Raw genomic sequence first — 26,072 nt, forward strand, 5'->3', positions numbered from 1 at the left:
TGCTATATTTCCTATATTCTGGTGGAGTCAGACATATCCCAATTTAAACCCAAAGAAACTTGAAAGGAAGGCTTTCTCAGACCATCATCAGACTTTTTTCTAGTTCAGAAACAGATTATGCTCACCTGGGTGTATAAAGGTTTACAAGAAGAATCCAATTATGTCAGCTGATGTGCAATTTGACCAGCTGCCTACCCAAGGGCTGTCCGCAGCAACATTTCGGTTAATGCGATGCCAGGCTTGCAAATCAGGACTTAGAGGCAAGATTTAGCTGCCTTCACTCACTTTTATGAAAGCAGTTGACTTTGCAGAGGGCAAATGCAGGCTGCACTTTCTTGTGAGCAGATCAAATCCTCTCCCTTGCAGTCCCTGGAAGAATCTGAGCTCCACCAGCATCCCTTCTGTGAATTTCTACCACTTTGCAGTTTCTTTATAGTTCATTCTGCCTTGATCTGAAAAAAATAAAGTTCCATATTTATTTTTTTTCCCCAATGACTGAATTAATTTCTCTGTTTTCCTGTAAGCAATGTTTAGAGAAGGCATTCCCTCCCTAGGACAGGGGTCTGGTATAATTTATGTCCTGCATCTGCCCCAGCTGAGCTTTTTGCAGAGGGTGGTGTATGGAACAACCACAGTGCCGCGTAAGGAAAAGGAGGTAGGTGTTCTACAAGAAACATGTAGTGCCAGGATTCTTTTAATCAGGGTTCTCCACTGGCTGGCTGTCTTGTGATTTTTTTTAAAGACATTGTCAGTAAATTAGCAGGTCAGACAGGTTCTGCCTGAAAAGAATATACAGACCAAGAATTCTTTTATTTTTAATTACTAGAGTGGATGAAAGCAAGGTGTGGTCTTTGGCCTGGTGCAGAGAGTCAGGAACTGACTAGCTTCTATGCCTCCAGGTAAATTTCATCTTCCTGCCTTGATTTCTCCAGCTGTGATATAGGCGTGATACTTGCCTCAGGAGGAAACTGAATATATTCATGTTTGCTAGGTTCCTTGGAGATAGAAATTGTTATGCACATATTTCTAATATGTTGTATGTATTAGATGTTAGAAAATTAAGTCTCTTTAATAAATGTATTTTAATAAAAACATTGATCACGTGGCTTCAGTTTGGTTTAGTTGCATTCTTTTTGTGGAAAGTAACTGGAAAATTTCCTCTCAAGATGTCTGTTGTAAATATTTCCAAATGACAATTTCTTCAATTTTGTATTATGAGTTTCCTGAATATCTGACTTCAGAGAAAGCTTATGATAGCAAACTCGCCCTGAGACAGAAGAGAGTATTGAAAGGATTAAGTGTATTTGATGGATGAGACCTGTAAGAAAGAACCTTTTAAGAGTATTTATCCATCTATGTTGTTTTAAAGCTTTGTGCTATGCCAAACCCAAACATTTTAGCATTTCAGGATCGGCCTTCAAAATTATTCAATTAATAAGACTTCACTGCTTTCTAGTTTTGAGCTTTTGGACCCACTTTGAGCTATAATTTACCAGATTCTTTGTTTATCCTTTAGAATTAAAAGCTTAAAAGGTAAAAATAAATTAAGTGTAATTTCTTCAGGTGCCCTTGGGAGAAATGGAGCTTTAAGAAAAACACAAGTCTTGCAAAACTTTGCAAGATTATGAAGTTGCAACATAAAGAACATGGGGGAAATGGGGGCAAGGTCACTGCTGGGTTCTAGTTTGTCAGAACTGGAGTCTCCTTATTTCATTTTCTTTACGCAGTCTGTGATCGTAGTTGGAAATGTGAAATATGAATACTGTTCCAGGCACATCAGGATTTTGTTCTCTTTGACCCCAGCGCTGTCATCTCTCTGCTATATTTAATTTTTCTGGAGACATATATGAAATACTTGGAAATGCTTTCTGTTCTGGGCCCTATCCTTCTTCAACTCCAGTGCTCGTGGGTTTAAATTGTTAGTTATTCATCCACATATCTTGTGATTTGCATTTCATGTGACTGCAAGTGTGGACAAGAGTGTGTGATATCACCACAGAGGAGAACGGTTTAACTGCTTTCCCCAGCTGTAGAGAAGCTCTCTCGCCCTGCCCTAGAGGCTGTTTGGTAAGTGCGTGCTGTCAATGAGTTTTGGCAGAGCAACATACAAGCCAATGAAAACGTGTCGGGAGTTGAAGCTTGGGCTGGTTATGCAGCTGAGCAGAGGAAAGCTGAAACGCAGTTTGTCTTTGTGTACTGATCTCTTTATTTATTTATGATTGCTTTTTTTTTTTTTTCTAGACACAATTTCACCATTTAGATGTTTAAATCCACAACCAAAATGACTAGTACAGGAAAGACTCGGGTAAAACGCTGGGAAATGGTGACTCTATTTACTGGTTTTGTTGCATTTCTCTCTTAACTGCAAATAGTTGTCGTTGTACTTTGTAGGCTGTAACGTGTGCATAGGCATCACAGTGTTTTACTACCTGGTGTGACAAATACATTCTGACTTACAAGAGATGCCGTGAATTGTTTCACTAATCCTCTTTCTCTATAGCCCGTAGGATTAATTTTGGTGGCAATATTTACTCTGCTTTCTTTGATAAAGGATCTTACCGTCATTTAATGGAGGATTTGATTTATGGATATTTAGATCAAAAAATGAAAAAGAATAATAAGTTGAAATTTTTTTTAAACAGTATTAATATAATCTACTATTCTTATATCAGTGAGTGGCATTGTCCAAAGCATAATTTTAAATACTCTTGAGAACATGAAATGATTTAGTAATCTACATAAATAGTGTGATAAATAAAATGAAATAATTAAAAAAAAAAAAAAATAGGTCATCTACTCTCTCTAGCTAAGCTGAATATTGCTAATATTTTTAATTTTTTTTAATTGTAATTCAGTCAACAGCATGCATGGGAAAATGTATTTCACTTCAGTTCTGTTTTAATGATTTAATGTTTGTTGGGTTTATTTTATTATTTTTTTTAGAAATCACTACATGTGTGTATACATAGCTGGAATAGGTAACACTGATTTTTTTTTGTTTTTTTTTTTTTAGTGACAAGAGGCTTCGTAAAATCCTAATCTTAATTAATATTCTAATTAATATTAAATTGGATTTTAACAGCCTTGGATGTGATTTTTCATGATAAAGGTCTAAATAGGGTGGTGCTTTTTTCCTGACCTTTTGTGTGTGTTTGTTTAAAAAACCAAAACAAACAAAAAAACCCACACGCACACAAAATGACCAATTCTTTTTGTGTAACTTCAGAATGAGTTACCAATTTTCAAAAGCAAAACTCAGAAAGGAAATAATGCATTATTTTCTGCGTGGTTAGAAGAACATTCATTCTGGTGAGCTTCTGTTCTGGAGGAGGTGTTGAGGTCTGACCTTTGTGTCACACACATACTTCCTACTACTGTGTAAAAATCTGTTTAAGGTAACAAGAAACTCGAAGGTGGTTGTCCCTAAAAATGTGAATGTTTCTGCCTACAATGAATATCGTACTTCTTATGGTGAGTGGGGCTGCTGTTGTGCGAGGCAGAGTGAGAACTGGCAGCGTTCGTCCGGTCGCAGGTCTGGCGGTGCCCAAGGGGGAGCTGCTGCTTGGGATGGTGCCTCCCGCGCTGAAGGCTCAGGGGCGAGCAGGCCGAGGTGAGGTGTCTGAGGAGGAAGGCGTGGTTTGGAAAGCAAGAATGGATTTTGGCAGGAGAATATGGGAATTGGGACTGGTTGGGCAAGACTTTGGGACAAGTAGGTACTAGTAAAAGGGTATTGGAAATGAACATGGGAGTCTGAGACTCAGATAATAGGACTAGCTGCAGGAGGGCACTGAGACGGGCATAGGAGGCCAGGTATGAGAAAGAGGGCAATATGAGCAATTGGAAAAGGGACAAGACAAAAGAGGCTGCTAAGCATTTTGCCTGTTTGGCAGACAGAAGTATTTCAGCCTCCCTGTTAGTTCTTGTGGCGGCTAGTATTGTGGAGTAGCTGCGGGGTTGTTCTTTTGTTTTTCACTTGCCCTGTGAGGAAAGTAATAATATATACTCGAATACTGTGTTGGAAAGATGTTTTGAAGTTGGTGCTTAAATTCAGCTTCTATGTTAAAATTGTATGTTATAGAGCATTCCTCATCGTAAGCTATTTTTTACATGAGGCCTCAGTCTCATTTAGTGAGAGGCACAGTGCTTACTGAGAGAACTATCTGATTTTTTTCTGCGTTGCTTCGTGTGGAGCCAAAACTTTACTTTCTGCCCACTATTCAAACAAGGCTCAACAGGCAGGATTATTCAGTTCCTTGTAGGATTCTGTATGACACCACTGTACTGTCACAAAGCTTCATAAACCTTTAATTAATCTTTACAACACCTCTTTGATATGATTCAATTCAATCATTATTCAGGACCAGAGCCAGTAAATCTTTCTTTACACAAAATGAGGTGAGGTCTTGTGGGAATATAGTAGCCTGTGAGGTAATCAAATATGATTATACAATAAAACTGTGTAAGGATGGCAAATCAGGATTACCTCCCAAAATCATTTTTCTATCACTTTTTAACTTGAGAGTGTTGGGTTTTTCAATCATGGTAATACTCATTAAACATTTCTCCACAGTAAAAATTATATGTAACAGTATTTATCCTGAAAACGGCTTCTTAAGACATGTAGTGGAAAGGACAGAACACCTTTAGGTCAGGATTTTCGGCTTTTTTTATTTGTTATGTTTTATAACCTTTATACTAGTTCTACCTTTAAATAACAGAAAGAAAACCTGCACAGCTAAGGCTACCAGCAAAACCAGACTTAGCTCAGGTATGTGCACGTGCATTTCAGGGCCATGTACTTTGTAGAGTAGTTTAGTCAGGGCGGCTCGCATGTGTTGGAGTCTGGCTTCTAGACTGATTACCAAGGCTGACATAAACTCAGTTATGCTGATTATTAAGGTTGTAAATTGAGAGCTTTTGATTTGGGGGATATAAAGCATACTTTCATGCATGGTTTAAATGCTTTTCTTGGTACACGTTATGTCTATTTGTCTCTTCATTTGTCATTGTTTCAACAAATCAGTAATTCAGACCAATGATACGACTCCTTATTTAGTTGTTCTTACCACGCCAGAGCAATTGCTTTCATGTGACAGTTTAATTTCTCTAACTTCTGGAAGCAGCAAGCCCAGAATTTTTGGCAATAATATGACTCATGTAATTAAGTTTTTGCCCTACCATTTTGCTCCAAAAAAATGTATTTGTGAATAAATGAAAGTGTAGTCTATGTTGAAAGTGCAGTAACCTCACTTAAATGGGGTTCCCTATCTTGTCTCAAAAGAATCACTTATAGAAAAGACTCCTGTTCTCCTTCTACATGTACTAATCAGTTCTAATGGTTTTCTTCTTGTTATTTAAGGATAAGTAAATGATATTCTTAAGTTAGTTGGGGAATTATATTATTGGCAATCTCCAAGTGAGTTGATAAAAAGAATATTCAGGTTCACCTTGGATTTTAGGAAAAGGCTCTTCGCTGAGAGGGTGGTCAGGCACTGGGACAGGCTCCCCACGGTAGTGGTCGTGGCACTGAGCCTGGTGGAGTTCAAGAAGTGTTTGGAGAATGCTTCAAGACATATGGTTTAATTTTTAGGTAGTCCTGTGTGGAGCCAGGAGCTGGAGTTGATGATCCTTGTGGGTCCCTTACAAATTGGGATATTCTATGATTCTATGTGTTTCCTTTTCCAAAGAATCATTTGTAGGCAAATAGTACTTTGTATAGTAAATTAATTTGCATATTGTATTCCTATGTATGCTTGCTGCATTGAGTGGAGTCATACTAACAGGGTATTTCTGCTGAAATATGGTTAGCAATAGTTTAGCCTTGTTGTAAAGCTTAGTAATTTTCTACTGCCTTATTTCACAATGGGATCAGATTGTTTTTGTTTCTAACCATGTCCCCAAGTGGAATTTGATACAGTAAGCGTGAGCCATAATTTTATGTTGTGGGTGGAAGGCTAAACTGAAGAGTTAAGTACAATGTTCTTTCTGTCCTGCCAAATTCTAGGTCTGTGAAAGGGCAGAGCACAGAATTTATTCTGTGCAGTGGATATCTGGACAATTCCAGTTCTGCACTAGCATATGGCGATTACCTAGCTTTTAATTAATACATTCATATTCTTAGTTAAATTTTGCTAATAAGGTTTTCAGTATGGCAGCATCAGTGGCATGAGTTTCCTCATTTAGGGTTGGTGTGATATAATTAGAAAAAAATGAATTTGTTTTGTTTGCTACAGAGATGAATCTTCTGCCAAGTGCTAACTGCAATTGTTTCCTTGGTATTTTTTAAAGTTTCTTTTTTTCCTTAAGTTTCTGAATGGAGACCTGAGATAAGTGCCTATTCTATTTGTATAAATAAGGTTGCACTAAGATAATATTTTCATTCAAGATGGATACTGTTGTCTTTGTGCAATCTATTCATTGCTTTATGGAAAATAAGGAGGCCACTGGTACTAGTCCTAATCAACATAAACTTCAAGAATGCAACATTTATATATAATCTTCTGATTTATAGGCCACGTGTGAAAAATGTGTGGTTAAATTAGTGACAGGCTAGCTTTTGCCTATACAGTTATTTAATTTTAAGGCACACTAATGACCTTTGCACATGCAAACTACACTGTGATGTTAATAAATTTAATATTCTGCATCTCTGAAAGAAAAGGCTGGTTTCAGAAATGCATCATCTTTTATATGAGTAATATGCATAAAAAGGAAAGAGAATGATAACATTCAGGTATTACAGACTTCTCTGGCCACGGGAGATTCAGTATATACAATGAATGCTTTGTACTAAGTCTGTCTAAATTGTAGTCAACCCAGACTGACGACCTGTATTATGTCAATCTCAATATATTTAGGCAGCATTTTAAAAACAACTCATAATGAGAAGTTGCATAAATCTATTTTTGTAGATGTCAGTCTCCATTAGGCTAGTGGTTTTGACTCTCACATTCACAAGATGAGCTTTTAACAAAAGTGAAGGAAGTTTGCTATCTGAGTAACACTGTACATGCTGAAGTGATATATTGTATTTTTATGTGCTGTTGACCTGGAGCTGCCTTATTACTTTTCCTTTTTTTTTTTTTTTTCACCTGGCCCTCAAGGTACATGTCAACACAAATTTTTGATAAGCATGGTTTGTGCCTGTGTTTTTTAAATCCCTAAGAGGGTACGCGGGGCTTATTTCTGTAGGATAAGCTGTATAAAGACAGGTTTGGTTGACCATAGCAGATTACAGGAGTGACCTACACACCAGCAGCCTAACGGGTGAGAGCTGAGTGAATTGAATAGCAGCAGTAATAATAGCAAGTAATTTTGGATTCATGATACCAAAACCAAAAGTGTACATTGTGACATTCAGTCTATTGAGCGAGAAATGTGCGAGAGCTAGATCGGCTTAGCTGACAGTAAGTCTCTGCTACCCTCAGCTCACCTTCTACAGCTGTTTTTTTTCTTGCATGGGAGCTGAGATCTATCTCGAGGGGAATTTTCTCCACAGTGGAGTCTATCAGAAGAAGATGCTGGGACTGTTAGGACCTCATCCTCTTTAGCCACCAGTCTTGTTACAAAAGTATGTCATTTTTACCCTCTGAGAGTAAAACCCTTGAAGGAGTATGTATGTAGATTCCATTATACCCAGAATGACTCTGCCTTTTTCTAGCACTTTGGGAAGATGATGTTGTATTACCAGGTTAATAGAAGTAAATGCTGTGTATCCTGAGTCTCTGTTCCTGTAGCTGTGGCTCAGAGAAAGGAAATGGAAGGTCGAGAGGCAAATTACCAAGTCAGAGAAGTATAAATAGGTATAAAGCTGAAAGTGAGATCTGCCATTTCGTTTCATTTTGGGGATCATACATCTTTTAGTACTGTGCGCTCAGGCCTGTTACTCCAGGATTGGTAGCACCCAGAGCTAGAGAAGCGCAGCAGCCGTTGCTGCTATAGAGAAGTCAGAGTGAACTGTAGGGCCTGATATAGAGTATTACACTTGGGCTTGGAAGGGCTGCAAAAACGTGTTGTGAGAGAGGACAGGAGGCTCTGGGGTGATTGGTAAGTAGAGGCTGAAGAGACAAGGAGCTGCTTTAGTGCAGGGAGAAAGTGTGGGGGGAATTCAGGGCAGTTGGAGAATGTGCCCTGAGAAAGGGTGTTTGGGACAGTTGGAAGGAAAGAGAGAGAAGCTTTGAGATGAATGAGAAGGGATGTTAAGATGGGAAATGCTTTAAAAAGCTGAGGAAATTTTGTGGGCATCTGGGAATATTTTCCTTGTTTGGGAAGCACTGAATTTCAGGAAGTGAAGGGGTTCCTGCATATGAGTTTTGTGGGAAGAGTATGAAGTAGCGTCACTGAAACATAAACCTATGGTAGTGAAAAGGGAAGGAGGGTTTCTACAGTTTTAAAGCACTTTTTTTGAAGGGAACTGGAATTAGCATAAAGTGTTAGTTTCAGCTTTGCATCTATCAATGACGCCTTGGTGTGGTGACAGGCAAACACTGACCAGGTCCTGCTGTCATGCACAAGGTTACCTGACACGTGCCCATATTTGCTGTTACAAATTTGGTAGTTTTTATCCTTTATTCCCTACCTCTGTTTTCCCTCCTCCGTAGTCAGGGCTAGCTTGCTTCTTCCTGCCAGCACTCCTGAAGGGACAACAGTTGAGTTGTGGCTTTTCCCAGAGTGGTGACATAACTGTGGTCAGTCTTCTCTCCCTGCCACTGTTTTCACAGGAAGGACAGGAGCACAGTTATCTTTGAGGACTATAGCTCTCTTTGAAGTATCATTGACACTTGCCCACCATTTCCAAGTTTGGGGTAAGGAGAGTGGCAGGATATATGGCTGTACAATGCATGTTTTCATTGACAACTGGATTGAAGACAAGCAAGTGACAAAACCAAGTCAAAGCTTTGTGCTCTGATAGTCTTCACTCTCAAATTACAGCTGCATTTGTCTGTAGTCCCGCAGACTGTTGAGTAAAATTTTTGCCGTGGGCAGGATTCATCAAAGGGAAATTTGGACTTCTTTGTGGGAAATCAAATGCTAACATTTGGTTTTAAAATGCAATTTTTAGCACTGCAGTTTGGAAGCCTCATGTTGTTACTTTCCCTGCTGTACAACAGTCTCTCCTGTTAAACTGGTGAGTGGTAGTTGTGACCCCTGTGTGATAGGGCTGGTGTCAGCTGTGCAGAGAGGAAACAATATGAGATACATACAAATTCCCAATACTTTGCTGTTTTGTCAGAAATCTGGAAATTAATAACAAATAATAAAAACAAGTATCTTTTGTTTAAAATGTGAAAATCTTTATTTAAAACCACTTGTTGCCATTTTTTTAGAGGTGAGGGGGAAAGCAAAAGCCAAGTAAGAAAAATCAGCTGTTTCTCCACTGGAAAATAGAGAGTTTTCAGCAATATCTACATCTGATTTTGAGACTGAAAATGGACTTTCTGGAAGGGAAAATGTCTCATCTTGTGTACCTGTAGGACTAGAAATGATAATTTTGATCCATTGGAAAAAGTCAGCTTTTTTTCAGCTTCCTCGTAAATGCCACATCATTCATTGTCAGCGCTTGAAAAGGCTCTGAGACCATGAACTTTTGAAATTTATAAAAGTATTTTGGAACAGGGAGGGCTGACTACTTCTGAAAGGTCTTCTCTTAAAAAGGGTTGTTGGGAGTGTTATTTCGTTACTTCTGAGTCCTGTGAAGTTGTACTTATGGACAACATGGGCATTCTCCCTAGTAGCTAGAGGAATGAAGAATTTTTTTTTGACATTCTACATGTATGATACATAATACTATACACATGCATATGGATGTGAGTGTATGTTGTACACAGACATATTAAAATGTATTCTTCCTTGTATTACTGCTTTAAATAATGTAAGTGCAACACCGATAGCTAGTATGTGGTGCTTCTTATTTCTTGTCTTCTGCTGCTTGATGCAGAAGATAACAGATCACCAGCATCTCAAGAAAAGGCACTGTTCCCTGGGTGGCTGCTTTGTTTTTGAGAACACTACATTTTGGGATAAGTGAGCGTATTTTTTTTTAATTTCGGTTTGTTCATTTGTTTGCTTGTTTGTTTGTTTAGGATAGAATGATTTATTAAGATCAATTACTTTTTCAATCGTAGAGAACAAGACCCTCAATTGGAAAAGAAATCTTAAAATTTGAATGAAATTTCTTTTTCACTTAATGAAGTAATACCTTGCAAGTTATATAGTTGGATCCTGTAATAAATGCTTATTAACATTTTCATCCGAATGTCAAGGATAAGTAATTACTTCGACGTTCAAAAGACAAAATTAATTTCTTCTGTGACAAAAGTTATAGCTGATTGTGCTACACAGTCGTCTGTAAGATAGCATTGGAATTCATTTTTTAATCTAATTTATAAGATTGTTACCTGTGCTGCCTATAATATATTCATTCAGTCTTTGTGCAAACAAGGTCAACTCTACACACTTAAGTAGATTTACATACGTTGACATGTAAGTCGAATTAGTCCCTGTGAGTATATCTGATGTCTTGCCAAGCTAGCAATAAAGGGGAAATCTTTTCAAAGACTTTAGCAATCTTAGAGCCCTTTGCTTTATTCTAAACCCTGTAATTAGTGGTTTCTGGAAACTGGATTTGCTTCTTCCCGAAGATGAGGGATACGCACAGTAATTTTGAAATCTAGCCTCTAAACGTGGTCTGGCTCCTAACTTTTCTAAGTAAAAAGAGTTTCAGATGCATAAGCTGTTCACATCAAGCTGACTAGCTTTTTTCTTTAATGCACTCTTTTCAGGTTTTCTTCTTGATTTTTTTTTTCCCTCCTCATCACTTTATATTTTAGCTTTTAGAACATGGTGAAGTTAACACTTCACTGTGTGCATCTGGAGGCCATGATGGTGTATGAGATTCTTGTTGCTCAAGATAAATTATGTTTCTGATTATCATCAACCCTTCAGAAATTCAAAATAGTATGCAAATAACAAGAAAGAATATCAAGATTTTAATCAGCAAATAACAATTTTTCAACCTAGATAAACAAGATTTATCTGTTACATATTATAGCTGCATTTTTAAACTGTTTTTAACCCGGCTTAAGAGAATAAAAAGAGAAAAACACCAACAAATTACAAATTGCAAGGTATTACCGTGAAACGAATATTTTTGGTAAATCTGATCTCCATTGCCTGCTGTTCTGTTTGAGCAAACAGTCAAAGAAGTAAGTCAAGATAAATCAGGTGCTAGTGAATGCTCTTCTTCTTTGTATTTCACCTTGTGGAACATGGAAGCGATCACCTGGCTCTCTGCCTCCACTGCCCTGCAGTTTTCCACAGCTGTGGAACAGTTACTTAGTTTTAGAAAGATGTGAAGAATGTGTGTTTTGCATGTTCCTCCTACTTACTGTTCACTAAAAAACGTTGTTGTCATCTGCCTATGTTTACCCCCCGGTCTTCTATCCTCTAACTTTTTATTTACTTAGGCCAATGGTACAATAGTGGGGTGAGTTTAGTCTGGGGTAGGAGATGGCCATTTGTGGGAAACATTAAACATCATTTTCCTTATCATGTATCTCTGAATTTCCTGAGTGTTTCATACTTGTTAACTGTATTTCCTTATCATATCTGGGTGTATTTAAAAGCAAATACTTCATCTTGCTCAAATGAGAAGTTTTTATATTTTCCTTTTTTCTGTGAAATGTATTCTAACTGAAATTAAAAAAAAAAAAAAAGTAGGTGGTAAGTACAGCAACTTTGCAGTTGAGTATCAGGAAAAGGACAAGCAGTATTTTTCCTTCAGGCACATCGCCACCTAGCAGCTGCTAACTAAAATTTGCTCTGTTTTTGGTTGAAGTAAAAGGTAAAACCTATATCTGAAGTACTCCTCTGCCTCTTTCATTAAGGATATTGATGTATCAGCTAGATCATAGATCATAAACGCCTGCCAGACCTCAGGAGCTGTAACATATTTCTGTCCATTCAGAAATGGGAGTTATATGGGGTAATACTGTACGGTGTTTGACATCGGTGTGTTACACCTCTATAAAGACTGCAGTTTTTCTTAGTTGCAAAATTGATCACTGTTGAAATAGCTCCTCTGTGCTGATGATCATCACGAATGAAATTTGAGTCACATCCAAGTGAGTGGATTGCAGATCTTTCTTCTACAGTGTTGATTCTCAGCCAGTGCCATACATTTCCCCACTGAAAGATGGTGTGTGGTGTGGAGTGTGGACCAAACTAGTAGAACTGCGCCAATTCCTTTTTTGCAGGCCCTTCAGTGCTACTGCCTAAGGCAGCACAGGACTGAGATGCCCCATCCTTGGAGGCGTTCAAGACCAGGTTGGAAGGGGCCTTGGCCAACCTGATCTAGTAGGTGGCATCCCTGCCTATGGCAGGGGGCTGGAACTAGGTGATCTTTGAGGTCCCTTCCAACCCGAGCCATTCTATGAGAGAAAAGTACTCGCTCTGGGAGAGAGTACGAAAACGTGAGGTGAGGACAGAGGTAGAGGTAGAGGACTGGGCAGGCTTAAGGACATCAGAGAGAAGGTAGAAAAGAATGCTCCGTGGCAGCTTATTTGAAACAGTTTGTTCTGAAGCAGCGCACTATATGTTTAAGAGCTGTAAGAATCATATAAATTCTTACTGTCAAATCCAGTATTACAGATTTAATATATCCATGATTTTTTCCATTATTTCCTACAGAAATTCAGATAAACAATACACAAGTATAAGGATTTATTTTTTAAATTAAATTCCTATTATTGCTCAAATAAGCCAGCTTTATTTATTTTTATAGTGGAAGAGTTCCACCAGCATTTAGGAACTAGTAATTGATACAGTAATGTACAACATTTGTAACGTACACTGTAACTCTTTGAAAAGACAAGTTTGTCAAGATTTTTTTAAATCTGCAAAATACTCTGTTCTGCTTATCAGCTCTTGGCTAGTCGCACTGGGTATGCTGGCACCAGTGTTCTTACTGGGTCAGGAGTTTGCTTTCACAGTGCATCTCCTAACTGCCCTCCTTTCATTGTCACAGGGTGGCCTTGGCCATAAATGAGATTCTGTTCAGATGAGAAGAAGCTGAAGGAGGTTCACTAAGAGTGCTCCTGATGTGCTTCAGCTACTGAAGTGCATCGGTCCATCTGACCAGACATAAGCTAGTCAAGAGAAAGCATACAGACTGTAGATGTTGAGGCCACTGTACCGTTTGCTTCACACAACTTTTGAAGACATACCACTGTATTGTCTAAGAGGGACAGTTTTGTTATTTTTTTTATCATGAGAATTGTAGAAAAGCAACACAAAAATCTTGTCAAACTCCAAGTTTGACTCCTTCCTTGATGTAGGCACTAGCTATCTAAGTACATAAATAGTTCCCTGGTTTTGACAATGGTGATTTACCTACTTCTTAGAACTGCTTTTTTTTGTTTTGTTTTGCTTTCCTTGTCTCAGAATACTTAAATAAGACATTCTTCTGTGAAGACTGAATTTGCTTTTCCTATTAAAGTGAATCCAAAGATCACTAAGAAGTTGAACTACCTCATCTGCTATGTGTGCTAATTAGAGTCAAATTTAATGGACTTTGATGTGAAGTCCAGAGTGATTCAGAAAGATGTGGATTTTCAATTACCTCTAGGGGATGCTGTTGTGTCAGAAGTTCCAGTGTATTAAACATTTTATATATAGATTTGGGTATTTATCTGCCTTACAAAAGAAAAGTGTGTGTAATGCTATGGGAAGTACTCTAGCTAATATAAAACAGAGATAGTACAGCATATAACTGTGTTTGCAACCATCAATGTACAGAAGAACAGGTAAGAACTAACAAAGGTCCTGGGGTGATGTTAACAGCTTTTCTATGTATGTTGCATCTAATCTGCTGATGCAGTGATTGTTCTCAGTTCGGTGGAAGGTATCTCAAACTGGTGAAGACTTTGATGAACAGCAGTTTGGATGAAGCAGTTGGTAATTCTGTGCTTTCAAGAGCAGACAGTACTTTACAGCAAACCTATCACTATTTAAGAGTAAATGTCTTCTGGTTGTTGAGCTTTTGAAAGTTTTCTTTCAAAGAAAACTTATTTCATGTCAGTGGATTTGGGCTTTGGAATGCTTGAGATGTGTTTACATTGATAATTTTTCTTTTCTATTCTTTAACCAGGCATTCCTCTACTTTCAGTATTGATATTTTAATTTAGGTATTGATAAAGCTTCCAGGTAACAGGTTGTTGTTATTTAACATGCAGCATCTAAGTTCATTCTGTAACATTTCACAAGTGTTAATCATAGTGTATACTGAAGTCATTCATACAATAAAATGATCACCATTGTCTAAAACCAGTAGAGCTGTGACTGCTGGTCTAATGAGGACAACTTCTTAATTAGCGTGTGGACAACAATAGTGAGGAGTGAGTGATTTGTAGACAATACCCAATACTTCTTTTCCAAATAATTTGAAGAAAAATGTATCTTTGCATGTAGAGGGGAATTTATATTGGACTAGGAGCTATAATGTCCTTGTATAGCTAACACATTATTTGCAAGCCCTGTTGCGTAGACCACTACTCTGAAGAAATTTAGAATATTACTTTTTTTCTTCCTCATCACCTACACTTCTCGTAAAAATTTAAGTATTTTAAACTGGAAAAATTCAATGCTTGCCTCTTCTTATCCCTCCTAAGGATCCATAAAATGTGTTGTAGTAATGTAAATTCAGGGATGCTCTGCTTATTAAAAACTTCACATATTACAAATATTTTCCCTGAAAGCTTTGGCATATCTACATAAAAAACTTGCATTTCATGCTGAAGAAACTTGCCTCTTTCTGTTAAGTTCTAGGTATGGATTTTTATCTCGGTTTGCACTACAAAGGGCTAACACTTTTTTTGATGCCTTTATTAAGTGGTTGTTTTAATCTATAAAATTGATGTATAGTAGCTTTGAATTTTGCATATGGACAACATGATCTGCTACTTAAAACTTCTGGTCCCCATGCTTGAAAATCATAATTTTCTTCTCACTATTAAAAACATTTCTCTTTCTAGAAAATACCAGGTACTACTTAGTACTTACGTCTGGAGATGAGTGATTGCAACTTTAGCAGTAATGAATCCTGTGAGGGGAAAACAAACAAACAAAAAAACACTTTTTATTAGATACTGAGAAATATATTGTCATTTAACCATTAAATCTTTGTACCATATTAAAATCTTAAAGATTAATAATGCTTCCAGTAAGGAGAGGGCCCTTTTTGCTTATAAATAATGAATAAAAGACTTCTAGACCTTCATTTTCCTGGTAATGGTTCCTTTCAGGTAGTTTGTTTCTTGCTGTATTAAATTCATTGTTGTTCAGTGGATGTTATCTTTCAAATGAAGCATATAGGTAATGCACATGACTACTTTTTGGTTTTGAAGGGAGAAGAAACTTTATTTGGGTTCTGGAGAATCTTCCTTGGAGATAAATTTCTTACTCCTTTTTATTAGTAGTAACTTTACCTAAATTACCTAGTCTCACTGAAATATCCAGAACATTTTAAAGCAGCAGTTTTCAACATGCTTTGACAAAATGTCATTCCACGAGTGCTTCTGTAAAGTACTATCTTCCCCTTGTCTAACAAAGTGGAGAAATTCCTAAGGTGGAAATCAAAGTGTGTTATTGGTTCTCAGTGGGTGCACGCTCCTTTGTGTACCATTGAAATGCTCTTTCCCAGGAAGGCAGGGAAGAATTATGGTCCAAGCCAAAGAGGAGAGAGAGGCAGCGGCAAAATTAGGACTCCATTAGTTTTTGTTTTTTTTTTTCTTTTTTTTTTTTTTGTCTTAGACCAAACTTCCTCAGTATTTATTTCTCTTTTTCTGTCAGATCAGACTTCAGGTGTTGATCAGCCACAGGAAATGCAGGCTGATGCCCATTAGGTTAGCACATGCTTACATACGTACAGATGTCCTGCCCTCTCCTGATGAGTCACACACATCTGTAGAAGTGGCTGGAGCCTTTATGATCAAGGTTTGAGCTGCAGAAGGGCAGACCACATCCTGGGATGACAGCAACTGCTGTAAAAATCTCCATTATTTGTGTCACGTAAAGTGGAGCGGTGGCAGTTGTTAAAAATCCAGAACACAGAAATTTTTAACTGCTAATATTCCTTAAAGAAATCACATGTAACAGTGTGATTGAATCACGGCAGGGTGTGTATGCGGACAGGTATACCCGCTGGGTCTCGGTCCCTTAGCTGCAGTTATCTGTATCATAACGGAGCAGCTGTTCTGCCCCTGGCAAATGGCGTTATTTTCACTGCAGCAATACCAGGCCATGTCCGAGGCCGTGCTGGGAAATTAAGTAAAGGTTTAAGAGAAACAATGCCTTTTGCAGGGTTGATTTAACGCAGTTGTGTTGCTGAGCAGCCCGCTGGGCCCCTGCCCGCGCTGAGGCCTCTGCTCCCCGGGCTCCAACGCCGCGCGCCCCGCACCGCAGCAGCGCTGCTTCCTGTCAGGAGCCGCTCCGACATGGCCCCTTCTGTACAGGCCCCTTCTGTGCAGGCTCTCCACCTCCTCCTTCTCTTTCTTTCAAACACTTAGTGCATTTAGAGCCTGATCTTGTGCAGAAAATATCCCTGACATTTGAAGAGCTCCAGGGATTCACTGAGCATGCTCAGTCCTCCCCGCCTGATAGAGAGAGGAAGCTGGTTTACATACGAGTCATACCAAGCATAGCCTGCATGTCAGTGCAGTTAACTTGCAGCGGGCTGTGAGGAGAACTAGTGTGTCTTTGTCCTAGGAAATTTCCCTTGTTTCTGTTTTCTTTCTTCCCCCCTCCCCCCACCCCCCCCTTTTTTTTTTTAAATTGGAAAAAGACTTGAAAAGTTTTCAGACAGTCTTCTTTGTACTGAAGGACACAATATACTTGTAGTTTGCAGAAGTTTGGAAGGGAGCGTGTGTGTTTTAATCCCTCCAACTTTCCTTTAATATACTTTGTTTTGATTAGCTGAAGGCTGGGCCTTGTGCTAGTGAAGTTTAGGGAGCCGGGAGCTTACTCGGCACCATTTGCCTGGCTTACTTCTCCCTGAACCTGGGCGAAAGCAAACAAGCTGGTCTTTTTTGCTAGCCCGATAAATGCTATTTATGAAGATGGACCTGTTGAACTACCAATACTTGGACAAGATGAACAACAATATTGGCATTCTGTGCTATGAAGGTAATGCTTTCGTTTCACAAAGCGTCTCTTGTCGGGTGTGTTTTCTGTTGTTTCTAAGCATGAAATGTTCCTCCCGAAAGGAGATCGGTGCTGTTGGTTGTAAGATACCTTGCAGTCTGTGTTGTTGCTGAGGCTCTGTTTAAGGAAGGATTTTTTTTTCCACATATTTTTTCTGTTTTGTTTGTTTGTTTTACAAAGAATATTTCTAGTGTTCTTTCTTTCTTCTTTTCTTTCTTTTTCTTAAAGCTAACATTAGTTAGATTAGTTTAAAGGACTGTGTTGCTTTTGTGGCTGCCAGGTAGAGTTTTTGTTTGTAGTTTCTGCTGCTGTGAAGGAAATAGTTTGTAACATGGGTGCAAGTGTTAATTCACATTTCTCCTTGTGATCCAACCTAGCAGTCGGGCACTGCCACTTTTAGACGTGCGAGACGCTTTTAGACAGTGCGCCTTGGACTCACTTCGTGTCGGTGCAGCAGCGAGGTGCCGAACAATGAGGAGCCTCAGTGCGCAGCCATGGGGCTTGCCGAGGCGCAGCGTACGGAGCACAGAGCGGCCCATTGTTTGACTTCTCATTTCCTGCACAGCTCGGAGAAAGCCCTGGCTGCGCGATGCCTCCCCCTCCTCCACCGTGCACACCCCTCCTTTCCCAAGAACCACCCCACGCTCCAGTCCCCTGTGGAAAGAATTACACAACTAGCTGGAAAACGTAATTTTTTTTTTTTTCTCTTTGCTGGACTCTGAGTCTTACTTATGTCGTCTTCGGCTAATGTAGGTTGGCATTTGCTCTTCATTTTGTAAGCATTAATAGTCTTGTTTTGAAGTTGCCTGAGGTAATAGGGTAAAATCAGTTTCTTAATCTTAGTGGAGTTTTATCTACGTGCAGTTTGAAGAAGTGGTTATGGCTTGGCTTTGACTGGAAAGAAAGGCACCACTGAGCTAATTCAGCTTGGCAGTAGAACTGTTTTTGCTGTAGCCACACACAAGCCTTGCAGAAATCTTTTTTCTGATTCAGCAGGAACATTTTCCATGTTCATTTGGAAAATAAACTTGCTGTAGTTGTCAGGGAAGAAACAATAAGTAGTACACATAGGAATAGGAGCTATCTATTCCTACATTTAGAAAAAGAAATAAGAAATAAGACGGGGAGCCGAGCCTCACTTTGGAAAATACCATCTTTTTTACCATTAAATCAGAATGGCCACATTTCCTTCCTGTGAGAAGTGTGGAGAATTGTACATATCAGTTTCATTCTTCCTTTCTTTTTCTTTCCTATACAAATAACAAAGATGTTTGCTTGAAGAAAGCTTTTTACAGAAGATTGAGCTTGCCCTCCAGTACTGAATAATTCAGAGCTGGGATAGTGTGAGATTAGTTGAACTTTCAATCTCTTTCCTATCCCATGCTTTCTTCTTTATATCAACAGGGCTGGTTAAAGAAAGACAACTTGCAGGATCCTTCAACTTTGTCGTTGCTCTCTGTAGTAACCAGTGCGTTGTTCGTAAACAAGTGACAGCTTCTGTTGGAGGCCACAAAGTTTGGCATAAAATTCTACTTATGTGCATGTTTCTGAGTGTTTTGTTGATTAAGGCAGAAAAACTGTAGTTTTGGCTCACTAGTTCAATTCATTAAAGTTATGCCTAATATTTATGGATGATTCTTTCCAGCCCCTTTTTTCCAACCCTCTTCTCCATTAATTGTTATTTGAACAGATCTTTCCTTTAGTAGTTCAAAAGCAAAAGAACAGCTTAAGGAATACACTCTACTATAGCAGTCTTTGTTTAGCTTAAACATCTGCTGCTATTTTCCTTATTATGGAAGTTAACATTTTTAACACTAAAATAAACACACAAAAAATGAAGGGGAAAAAAGCAAAACTTCAGTGGTGTTTATAGTGAGGTGTTTATATCCTAGTGGTTTAAAAAGTATAAACACTGACAACATCTGCACTGAACTCTAAGGGTGTTTTTGAGATGCCTACAGATCTTCCATGCCTCTGCCATAGTATTTATTTTATAAGAGAGTTGTGTCAGCAGTGATGGATCTTGTCTTTTCAAAGACACTGCTATGGTAGTAAGTATATTGAGGACAAAGTGCCCTTTCAAACTCAATTAATTAGAATTTATTGAAGGTCATACTTGAACTACTTATAAATAGATGTCTTCCTGAAAAGTAATTTTTGCAGACATAGGCACAAATACATTGTATGATGTGAAAATAGGTTTGAAATTTCAGCTGAAATAATTATGGGCCTATATCCTACAGGAAATGAATGAGATGGATTCCTTATTCATTTAGATTTTCTCTTGAAGCACTTGCTGTTGTTTACTGGGAGACTTTGTATGCTGGTGAAATGTACCATTATCATTTTCTAAGGTTTTTACTAGCTGTTCTAATCTTTAACCTCTGGCACAAGCCACTGGAATTACATGCTATTGACTTATAGGTGCAACTTATGGTTAATAGGTGTACTGTGGTACGTAAGAAAGGGGAAAAGTTCTTCCATCACATGCCTTTGGCAGCTCTTTAGATGAATATGAAGTAAAAGTGCATAGTTTGCATTGTAAGAAGAGTCCTTGGTTTTGCCCAGCAAGAGTTCCAGACAGCAAATAATTGTTAGGAAGCTTCCAGGTACGGAGTTAATGCCATCACTTGGTTAGTCTTCCTTGACTGGTAGGTGCAAGAACCCTCAGATTTGTCTTAATCTTATTCTGTTCCTAAAAAGTAGTGTCACGATCACGCTCCAGTGAGTGTGAGAACATTTATTGACAGTGCTGTTCAGTTCATGAAACAAATTTCTCACTTTGCCTTACTTAGTGGATGTTTATGGGAAGAGGGCAGAATGATGACTAATATGGATGGGATCTGCATGTGGACAGAAAATTGGCTTTTGGTGAGGTTGGGGGCAAAATGGGAGATCTAGAAGTTCTTCCATTAACCCCAAAGGAGTGCTGTGTTGCAGGTACAGCTAAGAGTGCTTTGTAGTATGAAACCTTAACTGAAGTTGACAGTTCTTGCAAACATAAGGAAAATATTTTACTTGTTTGTTTGTTTATTTGTAACTGTGAGGGTGGTCAAACCCTGGCACGTGTTGCCCAGAGAGATTGTGGAAACTCTTTGTCTTTGGAGATAATACAAAACCCACCTGGACACGGCCCTGAGCAACCCCTCCGAGTTGACCCTAGCTTTGAGCAGGAGGTTTGGACAAGATTATCTCCAGACGTGCCTTCCAGCCTCAACTCCTCTGTGATGCTGTAATGTGATGGAAGGGTTTGCACACGTGTATAATTAAGACAACCCCAACCAGCGAAAAGATTATAACCAAGGATGAGGTGAGAGGGTTTCTGAATAGGAGTCCATAACTTTGAACCACAGAATAAGCCATTTCCTTTCCTCAGGGAGCTCTGTTTCATATGGCTAACTTGTGTCCTTTTGAGCACTGTCTTGATATAATTAGTAGTTTTGAGCTCCTCATGATGCTTCATGATAAAATCTCAGTTTTAAGTGATGTCTTTGGGGAAAATCTTAACAACATAGTCTTTTAAACAAGTTCATAAAAATGAATATTTGAATGGTTTCTCCTTCACCAGTGAAGGCAGAGCTTTCTAAACCATTGAAATAAGACTGCTCAGTCTTCAACAATGGAAAAATGACAACTATATTAGCATTTCAAGCAATTAATTGTAATGTTTTTGGTGCAGTAGAAAAGAAAAGAAGAAATAATTGCAGAGACTTGTTGACTCAGCATCTTGATACTGATTCTTAGTGTAAACACATCTGATACTCTCCTACTAAACATTTGTTGCCAGTTACCAGCAGTGGCCAGTTTAATGAGTAGTGCTTTCATATCACTGTTTTCTTTCTAATGAGCTCAGAGACAACAGAAAACTCTTGGGAGCCAGTTGTCCTCACTGAGGTGAAAAGGCCACGAAGCAGAACCATTCCGTACCAGTCTGGCATCCCCAGTGCTTCATATCAAATGACAAGCACTTGATCCGGGCATGTATTCAGGGGTAGAACATCTGCATCTTGTTTTGCAATGGAAACTCGCTTAACTTCAGCTTAATATTCTTTCTCTGAGAGCCTTGTGTGTGAGGTAATGGCAGGAGGGCTCTGGGTTAAACAAAAACAAATCACAGGTGATCTTGCGCTTTGACTAATGCAGGGGCAGTCGGGCAAGTTTGGGCTCCCCATTTCAAATAGAATATGTATGAGAAGGTGCAGTCTCCAAGTCAAAGATTTGTTTCATTTTGTTGTTTATCTGAGGGAGTGTACAGATGGTGTGTGTTGGAAGGCAGATTTCTGTCTTCCTTCCTCTCTCGCATTTTCAAATGCCTTGTGTTATTACTGCATTCTCAAGGCTTGAACGGCTGTGCTGGGAAAGGTATAAAGAAATGCAATAAGATGCTAAGAAATCCCCCAGGCATGCTATGAGACTTGGAGCACTCAAAATAGTTATACAGGGTTCTCTGGACAGTCCAGAAGACTGGATTTTTTATTTTTTTTAGTGAAGAAAATTGGATCCAGATTTAAAGAAAAACACCCCTTTTTGGTTTCAGGACAGCTTACATTAGTTAGTGGCATATTACATAATTATTTCACTGACTTCCTGTAACAATGAAGCATTAGTTGGCTACAGTACTGAACTTACAGAGCCATGTATTTTCTTAGGGCACTGCAAGCCATTTTGAATATATATCTTCCCAGAAAGGCCAGTTTAGATGTTTGATATCAAATATGGAGCATGAAACAGTTTCTGGTAACTTCATTTGCTTTTCAATGAAATATAACTTGTTTTCTTAAGTTCTAAAGAATACTTTCCATCAGGTTTCTTTGCTGACCTTGCATTTTACTCTGGGGTTGTAACATCAGTTTCTGCTATTAACTCCAAAGTTTGGTTTAGTTTCTAAATATATAAAATGACTTTAACACTATACTATTAAGAATTAGTGAAATAATAAATGGGCTAGAAATCTTCATAGTGAATTAAGTGTTGTTGTTTGTAATGAAGTGTAAAATCTCTGTTCAAAGTCATGTAAATTAAGATGCACCTACTGAATGTCCCCCATTTATAGAACATTCTGCAGGTTTTTCTTTTTCAGTGTCTTATCTTTAGGAAAAAACAAAGAGCTCCAACTTCACAGTTGGGCTTTTCTTACTCATTTCCTCCGAGCATGAAGCTGGGAATATCCTTTTCAGTACTGACATAAAAAAGAAAAAAAAAAAGTGTATTTTCCTCATTCAGCAAAGGCAAGATAGATTTAGGTCATATTTAAGCATTTTTCCTTGGAGTTTTCTTGTTTTCCTCACCCTTGATGCTAGTTCAGCATGTGTACTGGGAATTCAAGCAAGGAAATTAAAACAAAACAAAAAAAAACACTTAAGAATAGCCTTATCCCACAACTTTTAAGCGGATGAGATAGCATTTTTTTTTTCCCTGCGATAAAAGGTAGTGAGGTTTGTAGCAGTAACTTGAATTCTCTGTTAATGAGCAATTTGCTTAAAGGCTGTAACTTGTTACTCACAAGTCAGATTTGTTACAGTGCCAGGTCTCTTTGGATATAAATCCAGGGATTTTAGGAGACATTGAAAAAGCTTAAATTGCTCCAGAGTTTGAACAATGTGCTGTATTGTATGGAGAACTGTTAGAGAAAAACTAAGAGCTTAAACAACAGTCTTCATTGTGTGGCATCTAAAATTATGAATGAAAAAGTTCATCCATATGTATTGGTTTTGCCTTTTTTAAATATCTGCTTTGCATGAAAATAGTTGTCTATTAATTTCTTCTTGAGGATTAATACAGATGGGCCTTTATATTTGATTTTGGCTGAATAGACTACAGAGTTTTAACATGCTGCATGCAGACAGTGTGCCAAGCAATTTAGCAAAGTTGTTTACACTAACAATAATCCAGCAGAACAGAGCCTATAATTCTTCACTGATAATAGCATGAGGTAGTGACGAATACAAGTTTCTGGAGGAGTGTTTACAAAAATTGTATTACACTTTTTCAGTGTTGAAGAATCACAAGTGTTTTGTTTTTAACATTAATTTTAAAACCAGCCAATTTTTTCTTCATTGTGCAGTCTGTATCATCTCCCTCAAAATTACTTTACAATTCAGCATGGGATGGTTGCTTGACACACAAAGAGTCATTGTTGCCTTTCCCTTTCGGTAAAAGCCGCACGCTTTGGAAGATAACGGACTGTGTGATACGGCGCTGCTCGATGTATAAGCACTGCGCCAAGTCTGTGGGTGCAGTAACACACACCACGAGTGCCATGATGCACAGGTTTTATTTCCTGGAGGCAGGTTTCCCTTGGTGCTTCATCTAACGACTTTTTTAAGGAAGACCCAACACGCTCAGCCTCTCCCTGCAAGTCGATGCAGTGGCGCATGTGGCTTGGGGTGTGCTGGCACCTATCTCAGGAGCCTCGGTGGGAAAGCAAGGGAGGCCGTACGTCATCTCGCATAGCGCAGCCTTGAACAGGCAGTTGAGGTCTCAATTGGGGTTATCTCTGTCAACTTGTAAACTTTGTGCTACAGATGGATGGGGTGGGAAGAGTTTTATTTTGAACATTGATAGTAGTTTGGTACTGATTCTGAGATAAGGCAAGCTTGGCGTGTCCTGATTTGTTGGAAAGAGCTCCGTACAGCTTTTCTGGTATAGCCTTGGTGATACCAAAGTAAGGATGCTCCTGGGACCACCGCAGCATTGGTTCTAGCTAAAGAAAAAGTCATCCAGAAACTTGAATAATGAGGCCATGAGTCTTCATCAAAGTATGTAGATATCTCATTTTAACAGGAGTTTAATTACTGAAAGACTCTTGGTAAAAAGTAATACAAGTGATAGGTGTGTGTTTGTGTAGGGGAAAGGTGTGAAGTGCAGCTTTAGAATGTTTGCTTTATCAAAGTTTTATGGCACTGTTTGGTATTGGATTATTATTTTTTTAATTAACACTAATTGCTTTTATCTTTGCCTTTTAACTTTGCCATTGCTAGTGTAAAAAAGAAAACCCTGTTAAACATAGTGCATTGTGAAGGCCATCTTTTTCCTTCAAACTTTTTATGTGAAGGAAAAGAACATTTGCAATGTAGTGTGCATTGATGATGGTAGGTAATCAGGATAAAGTGGAAAGTTGTTAGAGCCTTTGGGGCATAGGAGGAGGGGGAAAAGTAGGATTTCAATGGTAAGTACAGATTTAGTTCCATCACAGAAAATGTGTCTCCTGTCTTTTCAGGATTCACATTGTTGCAGGAGTCCATCTTTGATTATTTAAAGACTCTTTTTCACTCCTCATCATTTTGGAGCATTTGTCAGCTGTGAGAATCAAGCTCTGTAGTGTGTAACTTTCCTCCTATTCTTCCAAACATTGCTAGCAGGTTCCAGGAAATATCTTTGCTCTCCCAGGAAAAGTTTGGAACCTGTTGTGTTTAAAAAACAGTAGTTTTTCTTGGAAACCCGTTTTGACAGGGCAGGCATGGAAACCACTCAGCATTACGCTTCCCAGGTTCACAAGGTTTAACAGTTATTCCTCAGCATGCAAAAATAATGGATTTGGGGTCTTTAAACATGAACTGTAGTTACAAGTAAGAGAAGTTTAGTAGATTGGCCTGTCTTTTAGCACATCAGGATGTGAATGGCATTGCAGTAGGAGGGGAATAAGCCAATATTGAAATACTGTTTTATTTTAATGAGAAATCACAGAACCCCAAATTGCTGATAGTCTTTGTAGTTACCATCTACTAAGTGCCAAGCACAGCAGTTCTTTGTGTAAGAAAAGTGAAAACCAAAGCTGCGAAGTCATTGGAGATTTTGGAATAACTGTTGTCTTTTGGGGAATGGGTATTTACATGCATTAAAATGGCATTAGTGCGCTCTGGTTGCACTCTAGAGATGATACTGTGACTTCCGGTTTTGTTGCATAGTTGTTAATGTTTTGTATGTCTGTGCTTCTGAGAGTAGATTTAAAAATTTGTAAAATTAGCAGGTTTTGACACTTCCAGGGTAGAACCTTTCAGAAAATTATTATTCCTTTGTTCTAGGTTACTCTGTTGGATTCATCTTCAGTGTGATGTATTCCTAATTGTTATTGTATGGCCTTATGAAGGAAATTAGTGTTGTCTAGTCAAAAGGAAACTAGTTCTATGAATCTAAATTATCTAGGAAGACCAGTAAATACCATACAAGAGCTGGCCGAGTAAGATAAGACTCTTTAGTTGTTCTGGTTATATTCTTTGGAAAGTAATCTGTTCAAAAGCAGTAGCTTTACAAAAAATACTCTTTAGTATATATATTAAAAAAAAAAAAAAAAGTTGACATAACTATGACACCTCCTTTGTGGTGGTTTTATCCAGAACGCATTAAATGAAGATGGGTAAGGGAAGTGCTGTGTGATTCATATAGGACAAGTTTGAACTCGGCCAGTTTCTTGGATTTAGTATAAATATTTATGGCATCGAAGGGGATTTTTTTTTAAATATGCTTCCTTGTGCTCCTGATCTTTTAGATGTCCTCCTCAGACATCTGGTGTGCATTGCTGCTTGTTTAACCCCCACCCTTCAGTTTTCATGCTGTGGCATCTCGGAGAGCTATCGCAGTCACTCTGTGGTCGGCGTAAATTAAATCTCATAGAGCCAGCTGGGAGAATGCTGACGTGCACACTTTTGCTGCTGAATACTCTAAAACCAGTGGCTACAGTTAAAGAGGTGAACACTTTGCTCTTGTCTTGCTGTAGGCATCATACCGAGCTATTTACCAAAGGTGTCAAAAATAGGAATTCCAGCATTAGCAGTGATATTTACAGAATGTTAACTAGTTTGTGTCTTTTAGAAAAAGCTTCTTTTATCAATGTTTTTATATTTAATCTAGCTTATCAGAAAAAAAAAGTCCTCTTC

General features: G+C 38.5%; 2 protein-coding genes and 1 long non-coding RNA gene across 4 annotated transcripts in view; 2 read left to right on the forward strand and 1 right to left on the reverse strand.

The window, feature by feature from the left end:
- LOC310880560 overlaps nt 1–16,515 on the reverse strand; it is a 32,472-nt gene extending 15,957 nt beyond the window's left edge. Inside the window, exon 1 of the long non-coding RNA XR_014571758.1 lies at nt 126–16,515. This is a non-coding gene — a long non-coding RNA (uncharacterized lncRNA). The remainder of the gene's footprint in view (nt 1–125) is intronic.
- TAMM41 (TAM41 mitochondrial translocator assembly and maintenance homolog) overlaps nt 1–26,072 on the forward strand; it is a 130,512-nt gene that overhangs the window by 65,908 nt on the left and 38,532 nt on the right. The window lies entirely within an intron of this gene.
- VGLL4 (vestigial like family member 4) overlaps nt 1–26,072 on the forward strand; it is a 92,405-nt gene that overhangs the window by 27,801 nt on the left and 38,532 nt on the right. The window contains exon 1 of one of the 2 annotated variants that reach the window (XM_083796597.1): nt 16,657–17,178. The exons of the other annotated variant lie outside the window; for it this stretch is intronic. Coding sequence (XP_083652723.1) covers nt 17,097–17,178 — 82 coding nt within the window. The 5' untranslated portion in view covers nt 16,657–17,096. Of the gene's footprint in view, nt 1–16,656; nt 17,179–26,072 lie in introns of those variants that run through there. 2 annotated transcript variants of the gene reach the window in all.

This window comes from Anser anser, assembly GCF_964211835.1.
Source record: "Anser anser genome assembly, chromosome: 12".
Taxonomy (NCBI): Eukaryota; Metazoa; Chordata; class Aves; order Anseriformes; family Anatidae; genus Anser; species Anser anser.